General features: G+C 35.6%; 1 protein-coding gene across 12 annotated transcripts in view; it reads left to right on the top strand.

The window, feature by feature from the left end:
- LOC110460986 (IQ motif and SEC7 domain-containing protein 2-like) overlaps window positions 1-9,605 on the top strand; it is a 113,322-nt gene extending 103,717 nt beyond the window's left edge. For 10 of the 12 annotated variants that reach the window (XM_021514283.1, XM_021514394.1, XM_021515021.1 and 7 more), the window contains 2 exons: window positions 5,527-5,576; window positions 5,751-9,605. In XM_021514283.1, coding sequence (XP_021369958.1) covers window positions 5,527-5,576; window positions 5,751-5,942 — 242 coding nt within the window. In that variant the 3' untranslated portion in view covers window positions 5,943-9,605. The remainder of the gene's footprint in view (window positions 1-5,526; window positions 5,577-5,750) is intronic. The other 2 variants (XR_002464084.1, XM_021515103.1) reach the window with 2 other exon arrangements.
- The last annotated feature ends 586 nt before the right edge of the window (window positions 9,606-10,191 follow it).

A 10,191-nucleotide genomic window follows, 5' to 3' on the forward strand; every position in this document is an offset into this window, starting at 1 on the left:
GACTACTTAATTTACCACTATATTTTCCCTAGATAGATGTCTTGCTGATGCTCGGACTACTTAATTTACCACTATATTTTCCCTAGATAGATGTCTTGTTGATGCTCAGACTACTTAATTTACCACTATATTTTCCCTAGATAGATGTCTTGTTGATGCTCGGACTACTTAATATACCACTATTTTTTTCCCTAGATAGATATCTTGTTGATACTCAGACTACTTAATTTACCACTATATTTTCCCTAGAGAAATGTCTTGTTGATGCTCGAACTACTTAATATACCACTATTTTTTTCCCTAGATAGATGTGTTGTTGATGCTCAGACTACTTAATTTACCACTACATTTTCCCCTAGATAGATAATTTACCACTATATTTTCCCTAGATAGATGTCTTGTTGATACTCAGACTACTTAATTTACCACTACATTTTCCACTAGATAGATATCTTGTTGATGCTCAGACTACTTAATTTACCACTATATTTTCCCTAGATAGATGTCTTGCTCGGACTACTTAATTTACCACTATATTTTCTCCTAGATAGATATCTTGTTGATACTCAGACTACTTAATTTACCAATATATTTCCCCCTAGATAGATATCTTGTTGATACTCAGACTACTTAATTTACCACTATATTTTCTCCTAGATAGATATCTTGTTGATGCTCGGACTACTTAATATACCACTATTTTTTTCCTTAGATAGATATCTTGTTGATACTCAGACTACTTAATTTACCACTATTTTTTTCCCTAGATGTCTTGTTGACGCTTGGACTATGGGATAAAAAGAATAATACTGTACAAAAGATTCAATGTAAACTTTTCTATCATGTGGATTGCACAGGGCAGAATATTGTTTTAGAATATATATATTTGTACATATAATTTCTTGTTATGGAGTTTGCAAAAATGATTTGCTTCTTTGATTTCAATTTTCTATTATTTATTTACCCCCCAATTTTGAGTTGGACACTATCTTATCTGTTGTGACTTGATTGTGTTCCTGTTGCTACATGTGTAGGAACAAAGGAGTCGATGTTTCTCTTCATTTCTTCTCACTTTCTTTTTAACTTACATGGCTGAAAGCTGAGTGAGCTAGTTTATGTTGTGGCGTAATGTCTGTCTTCTGTAATAGACTTTTCCTTAAAAAGACTACTCATCTAGAATGGCTAAAAGAATTTAAACTAAATTTAGTATTAAGGGTCACTCTATTTCCTTTATGTGCAAATAATTCAGATTGGATGAAACATTTTCAAATTCTGTTCACACATGTAGATTAATGTAAACTTGGTGACTTGGTTGATCCAAGTATCTATGTAAAGTAGACACGATAGCAAAATATCAGCTCTCCCATCCTGATACTGTTTTATATAGTTTGTCTGGTCTTTTCTATCTTTACAATAAAACTTTGGGATATACAGACGACACATCTAGGATCAAATCACTAAATCTCCAACAATCACTCAATACAACAAAAGGACAGACTAATAAATGAGATCTACCTAGTGTAACTGGTTTATTAGCTGCAGCAGGCATTGTGGAAGGTCACCGTAGACGACCAATTAACAGCCTTAACTCTCTATACAAAGCAGCTATCATTACTGGAATAGGTCATCGTATTGCTGCTAGACTTCCTTAACCTATGATAAAAGAACTGACGTTCAGCATTGAACTGTTTATAGGACATATTGCCATGGATTCATTGTATTCATTCTATCTCAAATAGGAACTGGAGAGCGATACAAGGTGTGTGGGCCTCAGAGTTCATGTTTAGAGCCTTTATTAGCCCACCATCTTATGACAATTACACCAGGACACATTTCCTAGAGCTAATTTCCAAGGCTACACTTACTTTCTGTACTTATTTCTGGATGTCTGTATATAAACCGTCAGCTTTCTGTGTTGTCTGCATTTTGTTGTCAACAATCACGTATGTTATATACCACATCAGTGTTGTCTTTTCTATGGAATGTCTGTTATATCTCTGTTTTCTATGGAATGTCTGTTATATCTCTGTTTTTTCCGATCTCTGTTCCGATGTTAGTTATGTAGCCATTTTATATAATTCTCAGAGTGCATATATTATATACTCGTGGTCAAAATATCAGGGATTCAACATTTTCTCTATTGCATTTTGTATAAAAACAAAAGAAAATTGTGCCAACGTGTGTAAGGATATCCAGTTTCCTGAGACTAATCAAGGACAGATATAACACTGTGTAATTAATGTAAAAAAACACCTGGTATTGTAGGCCAGAATGAATCCCTGCTATGTTGCTGTTACATGTTGTTATATACTATGTATGTATGCTGTTATCATAGACACATGGATAACCATATAGACATTGTATAGATTGTCTGACAATGTGCATTATAGACAATTTGTATACTGTAAAGTGGAAGTGGGAGTGATTGCCATGTGGAAAGGCTTACATTTTTCGATGTGAGAAAATTAGCATGAAAATATGAACACAATATATAAAGATATATAGATTACATGGAAATTTTTACCCCCAGTTTGCTGGCCTCCATAATGAGGTCAAATTTATCATTACAGCGAATATTAGTTAAGAAAATAATACACATAGCAAGTAAGGAAAACTTTCCACACAGCAATTAGTTTGCAAAATTACAACGTCGTTGTAGGAGAATTTCCACTATTACAGTATATAGTATTGTTTTCAAGATTATAACAATAATAATGTGTAATGTTGATAAAATTTATTGTAATCAAGTTTATATATACGTACCTACAATATTGTATTATGCTGATGGAAAAATGATTTGAATACGGCATGATTGTATAGATTAAAACTACAATATCTTAACATATATTGTAAGTAAGATTACTACATTATTGTATTATACTAATAGTGTTTATATTAATCAAAATTATAACATTATAATCAGGGTGACACCCCTGCCACCGTTATGATGGTTTCTGTTGATTTACAAATAAAGGTGAACTATGCAGACCAAAAACGCCCGACGTAGAGTTTGTAAGGACACCATTTATAGACAGCGATATTTGTAACGACACCAGTTACAGACAGTGATATTTGTTAGGACAGTAGTAACAGACAGTGATATTTGTTAGGACACCAGTTACAGACAGTGATATTTGTAACGACACCAGTTACAGACAGTGAATATATGTTAGGACACCAGTTACAGACATGATATTTGTTAGGACAGTAGTTACAGACAGTGATATTTGTAACGACACCAGTTACAGACAGTGATATATGTTAGGACACCAGTTACAGACAGTGATATTTGTTAAGACACCAGTTACAGACAGTGATATTTGTTAGGACACCAGTTACAGACAGTGATATTTGTAACGACACCAGTTACAGACAGAGATATTTGTTAGGACACCAGTTACAGACAGTGATATTTGTTAAGACACCAGTTACAGACAGTGATATTTGTTAGGACACCTGTTACAGACAGTGATATTTGTTAGGACACCAGTTACAGACAGTGATACTTGTTAGGATCCCAGTTACAGACAGTGACATTTGTTAAGACACCAGATACAGACAGTTATATTTGTTAAGACAGTAGTTACAGACAGTGATATTTGTAACGACACCAGTTACAGACATAGACAGCGATATTTGTAACGACACCAGTTACAGACAGGGATATTTGTTAGGACACCTGTTTCAGACAGTGATATTTGTTAAGACAGTAGTTACACACAGTGATATTTGTTAGCAGACAGTGATATTTGTTAGGACACCAGTTACAGACAGTGATATTTGTTAGGACACCAGTTAGAGACAGTGATATTTCTTAGGACACCAGTTACAGACAGTGATATTTGTTAAGACACCAGTTACAGACAGTTATATTTGTTAAGACAGTAGTTACAGACCGTGATATTTGTTAGGACACCAGTTACAGACATTGATATTTGTTAAGACACCAGTTACAGACAGTTATATTTGTTAAGACAGTAGTTACAGACAGTGATATTTGTTAGGACGCCGGTTACAGACAGTGATATTTGTTAGGACACCAGCTACAGACAGTGATATTTGTTAGGACACCAGTCACAGACAGTGATATTTGTTAGGACACCAGTTACAGACATTGATCTTTGTTAAGACACCAGTTACAGACAGTGATATTTGTTAGGAAACCAGTTACAGACAGTGATATTTGTTAAGACACCAGTTACAGGCAGTGATATTTGTTAAGACACCAGTTACAGACAGTGACATTTGTTAAGACACCAGTTACAGACAGTGATATTTGTTAGACACCAGTTACAGACAGTGATATTTGTTAAGTCACCAGTTACAGACAGTGATATTTGTTAGACACCAGTTACAGACAGTGATATTTGTTAGGCCACTAGTTACAGACAGTGATATTTGTTAAGACACCAGTTACAGGCAGTGATATTTGTTAAGACACCAGTTACAGACAGTTATATTTGTTAAGACAGTAGTTACAGACCGTGATATTTGTTAGGACACCAGTTACAGACAGAGATATTTGTTAGGACACCAGTTACAGACAGTGATATTTGTAACGACACCAGTTACAGACAATGATATTTGTTAGGACACCAGTTACAGACAGGGATATTTGTTAGGACACCAGTTACAGACAGTTATATTTGTTAAGACAGTAGTTACAGACAGTGATATTTGTTAGGACACCGGTTACAGACAGTGATATTTGTTAGGACACCAGCTACAGACAGTGATATTTGTTAGGACACCAGTAACAGACAGTGATATTTGTTAGGACACCAGTTAGAGACAGTGATATTTCTTAGGACACCAGTTACAGACAGTAATATTTGTTAAGACACCAGTTACAGACAGTTATATTTGTTAAGACAGTAGTTACAGACAGTGATATTTGTTAGGACGCCAGTTACAGACAGTGATATTTGTTAAGACACCAGTTACAGACAGTGACATTTGTTAAGACACCAGTTACAGACAGTGATATTTGTTAGGCCACTAGTTACAGACAGTGATATTTGTTAAGACACCAGTTACAGGCAGTGATATTTGTTAAGACACCAGTTACAGACAGTGATATTTGTTAAGTCACCAGTTACAGACAGTGATATTTGTTAGACACCAGTTACAGACAGTGATATTTGTTAAGACATTAGTTACAGACAGTGATATTTGTTAGGACACCGGTTACAGACAGTGATATTTGTTAGGACACCAGTAACAGACAGTGATAATTGTTAGGACACCAGTTACAGACAGTGATATTTGTAACGACACCAGTTACAGACAATGATATTTGTTAGGACACCAGTTACAGACAGGGATATTTGTTAGGACACCAGTTACAGACAGTTATATTTGTTAAGACAGTAGTTACAGACAGTGATATTTGTTAGGACACCAGCTACAGACAGTGATATTTGTTAGGACACCAGTTACAGACAGTGATATTTGTTAAGACACCAGTTACAGACTAATGTGTTAGGTGATGATGTCCTGTGTAATGGTGTGGTGTTGGTGTTGTAGCTCCAGGGATGAGGAGAGGTAGTAGTGGAGGATCCCTGGACAGCGGTGTGGTACGTATACATGTATAACCACTTAACAATGTGTCACATATAACATCAAGGTTCATATTATCATGGTCAGAGTAATGGATCAGAGGTCAAGTAGTTGTAATGCTTGTCTTGGCTTAGTGTATTTATAAATTATAATAAATTTGCCGAGTCTGAACTTTTGTGTTCTACTTACAGGCATCAGGAAGCTCTGGCGGAGTCAACAGTAGCGGAGAATCTCTAGGGACCCAGAATCTGCAGCGTTCACCGGCCTCCCGGGCAGTGTATCTAACACCACCGGAGAACCGAGGAGTTCGACCAAGACACCCGAAAACCTCAGCCGTCTATCTTCAGGGGCGTAGCTCAGTCCCAGAAGGCACGGAAGTATGAGTGGTCTCCCTTTGTCCTCCACAAGACAACATAAGACGAAGGATATTGGCCCACTTGTTTCTTAATTTCTTTAATCCCAGAGACATTTTAGCAAACAAGGCTGACTACTTGATTGATGAGGGTGTAGCTGACTACCCTGGTATCAGAACTTCGTTTAAGAAGTCCAGGCCAAGGTGGACTGCCACAGGCAATGCTGATACCTGTGATTTGTGTCAATGAACCAGCTTAGTTTGGTTACCTCATCATTGAATCAGGCAGAACATTTAAACAGTATTGTTCCATTAAAAACCTTCGTCATGTTTTCACTATGAAACAAACTAGTTAGAAAAGTTTAACAGTTTCCTTCTTGCCCAGATAATTGTTATAGCAAATAATACAAAATTAGGAGTTAGATCATAAATAAAAAAATCTTCCAACCTTCCATTTTAACCTGTGTACTTTTGAAAGTTTAAGCTATGATTCAAAATCCCATGCTTTACAAGAGACATATTCAAATATTGTAACTTTTTAAAAAGTTATTCAAAAAATAATTAAAACATGAAACTAGCTGTCTCTGTGATATGTCTCAGCACTTTTACTTCAATATAAACTAAACTGTTGATATTGAAAACATTTGTCAAATATCTGATCAACTTTTTTGAAAATTAAAGCAATACATTTAAAGGTTTTGGGTCGGGTATTTCAGTGAAGGGTTCACAGTCAGTAGGGATTTATGCAGCAGTGAAACCACAGTCTATCATAAAGAAAGAGGTAAAATCAAAATGTATCACTGGAAGAATCTAGGGTGTTGCCAAATTGGGACCATGGTCCAGTAAAAGAATTGGGGGTAATTTTTAAAAAAAGACTACTCCTCAAATAGAAGTTGAAAGTTTTTGATTTAATGATATGTGAAACATGACCTTGGGTAAAGGGGATTAAAATTGTGTGAATTGCATTGGAGCAGGTGTGGCCCAATATTGATGGCTGTTCTACAGACTGCTGGTTTGATAAGGAGCAGGTGTGGCCCAATATGGATGGCTGTTCTACAGACTGCTGGTTAAATAAGGAGCAGGTGTGGCCCAATATGGATGGCTGTTCTACAGACTGCTGGTTTAATAAGGAGCAGGTGTGGCCCAATATGAATGGCTGTTCTACAGACTGCTGGTTTAATCAAATGGACAGATTATACCTTTGTTTTTTGTAATGCACATACATGGGAGATGTAAAAAGTACAGTCCTTGGGGATGAAGGGACTGGGTTTAATATTGAAATGGGGGTTAATCTTAAAATTAAAATGACTACTCCTTAAAATGGGTGAACAGGTTTTAAATAGATATAGTATGAAGAATTCCTTGAAAGTCTATTCCTATAGAGTAGTTTGAAAGATTTGTACTAGAATTGCAGGAACATGCATATTATATAATGAATAATGAATGTATTGTTTCATTTTAAGCCTGTTCTCAGCTTGTCAAATATTTAAATTGTTCTTTTAAATTATATATGAGATATAAATAAAATCCAGGTGAGCTATACTGGCCCATGGGCCTTTTGTTTGAAATGATGTAGCAATATTCTTATGTAAATTAATGATATCAATGATCCTATTTATGTATCTACAAAGAATTGTAGTTGGTATAGCAGATACACATGTGATGTAGTTTTAGATTGTAGACACCTACTACTGATGGTACCTGTTTCTCAGCAAAGCTGTTGTGTTGTGTGTGATGACATTGATGAATACAGGCAAGTTGCCTGTGTTTATGTTTTGTATTGTCTGTAATTATGATGTTGATTACAGGTGTGTTTGCGTGTTTGGTATAGTAATGTAAAACCACAGGTGCTGGAATAAGTTGGCTCCTCTCATCTTAACTCACTCACCCCGGAAGACACATTTGAACTCTTCCAATTCAAAAACTTAAATAATTCATTATGAAATTTAAGGGGTTAATAGTGTTATTTTATTGCCACAGGGGTATATATTGAGAAAGTCCCAGTTTTTGAGACGACTGATTTTTTTTATCATGTAAAAATAAATTATTTTGGCCTGTATCATTGTTGAGCTTAGTACACAGAGAAATGTCCACAGTTTAAATGCATAACGTAATGTGGATAATGTGATGAAGCACTTTACGACAGGCGGTATAATGTTACGCCTCTGTGTAAAAATTCATGATTTTCTGTGCAAGGCAGTGCTTTATCTACATATGTATTTTGAAAACTCTGACAATATTTGTGTCAACTCCTGCTCAGTTCAGAGATATTTTTTCGGGGAAGGGGTCAATTTATTCAAACACATGCGCGTAAAATTCAACTTGACCGACATCATGTCAAACATTACCGGATGTCCTAACGTGTCTATAAAGTCTGGTCTCACTACACGAGTGTTTACCTGTCTTTTGTGTGTATCTGTTGATGTATTGAGTTGCTGTTATTGGCTGGGTACATTGTACTGCATTTTGCTATGTTCACGATTTAAATGAACTATTGAATAGTTTCATAGCTAGTACGCTACGTAACAACTTCACTGAAGTGGAGGTGCACACAGATTTAATACCCGCGTTAGCAGTCCCTGAACAATGAATAGTAGCCCCATAAAATGAGGCAAGTAATATGTTATTGAGGTGTAAAATATGTGGTAAACAATTCTGTGACATAACTTATTCTGTACATAGGTATGAAGTGTTCCTACAAATTTGAAATATGTGTAGAGTGAGAAAATAAGGGGAGGAAACTCATACAATTATAATCAAGGAACAATGTTCACACTTAGGACTAGTTATAGTACACAAATCATTCTGTGTAGGAAGACTTTTTTGAAGTATTACTTGTGCTTTGTAGTTACTTATAGCTTTACAGAAAGTTAAGTATAGTATACTCTGTCAAAACTGGACTCTGTCCATTCCAGATTTTTGTCTGAACTGGCCCAAGGATTTGGTTCCAACAATGATATCGTAAAACTAGTGGACTACACAATCCAGAAGTCTCTGCAAACCGGCCGAATTGTAAGGTTCCAGGGGTTTCTAGTTTTTACAGAGTACGCTTTATATTTGTCGAGTCCGAGAACAAGTCAGCTGTACTTGTTTACGATTAACTGTAATACTGTGATACACAATCACCCTAGGTCTCCTGTACTTGATATCCAGACAAACTATAAGTCCCAAAACAACTGTATCAAATAAATAAATGAAATATTCAAACTGCACGGCGGACAACATCGATCATTTTAATTTTCTGTAAAGCTTTAAGTAACTAGTCCCTGTGCTAATAGTGACCTTACAAGTTAGGATGTATACGGAACTGATGGGTTATTGAATTCCTGCACAATAAGTTAATAAACGAAGCAGGAGGTGTGTGTATGTATTTAGTGAGGTGATAAACCTCTGTGTGTTTCGTGATCATGTTGTAAGTATCTTTGGGCTCGTGCAACCAAACTTATACCCAGTAAAAAGGAAAATGTAAAATATTATAAATTATGTACATTGTATTGATTCATTTCAACTTGAAATGACAAATGTGTGATATGTGTTGGTGTGAAAGCAAAATATAAGACCAAAATTATGTGAGCAATAGTATTGTTTTTTTCACCATATATAAGGATATCACGTAATGTTACTTGGTGAGCATCATACAACAAATGAAATGAATTCATGGTAACTTAAAAAAATAAACAAGAAACAAATCCTATATGTTGTTGTTATTGTGTATTAAGATGGACAGAACATGGATCTGCATCAAATGTCCAGTATTTAATAAAGATTTCTGTCCCACTGACCAGAATTGTATCTATGAACTGTGAAGATATTTCCAGCTTAGTTATAGTTATAAAACTGGTAATCTGAAAAAAATAAAATAGCTTGCGGAACTATTTTGAGAAATAATTCATCTTAAAAAGGAAATAAAAATAAGGATTAACAACGGTGTTCTGATGTAAACCCTGGACCTCTGATCATTATACTATCACTCTAACCAGATAAGCTTTCTAGTCACTGTCACCACAATAAGCTTTCTAGTCACTGTCACCACAATGGACCAGTCGCACTACAGTTGTAGCCAATAACCAAATAACCTTCCTAGTCACTGTCACCACAATAAGCTTTCTAGTCACTGTCACCACAATGGACCAGTCGCACTACAGCTGTAGCCAATAACCAAATAACCTTCCTAGTCACTGTCACCACAATGGACCAGTCGCTCTACAGTTATTGCCAATAACCAAATAATATTCCTAGTCACTGGCACCATATTGGACAAGTAGCTCTACAGTTATAGC

Source organism: Mizuhopecten yessoensis, unplaced genomic scaffold (genome assembly GCF_002113885.1).
Source record: "Mizuhopecten yessoensis strain PY_sf001 unplaced genomic scaffold, ASM211388v2 scaffold201, whole genome shotgun sequence".
NCBI classification, from domain to species: domain Eukaryota; kingdom Metazoa; phylum Mollusca; class Bivalvia; order Pectinida; family Pectinidae; genus Mizuhopecten; species Mizuhopecten yessoensis.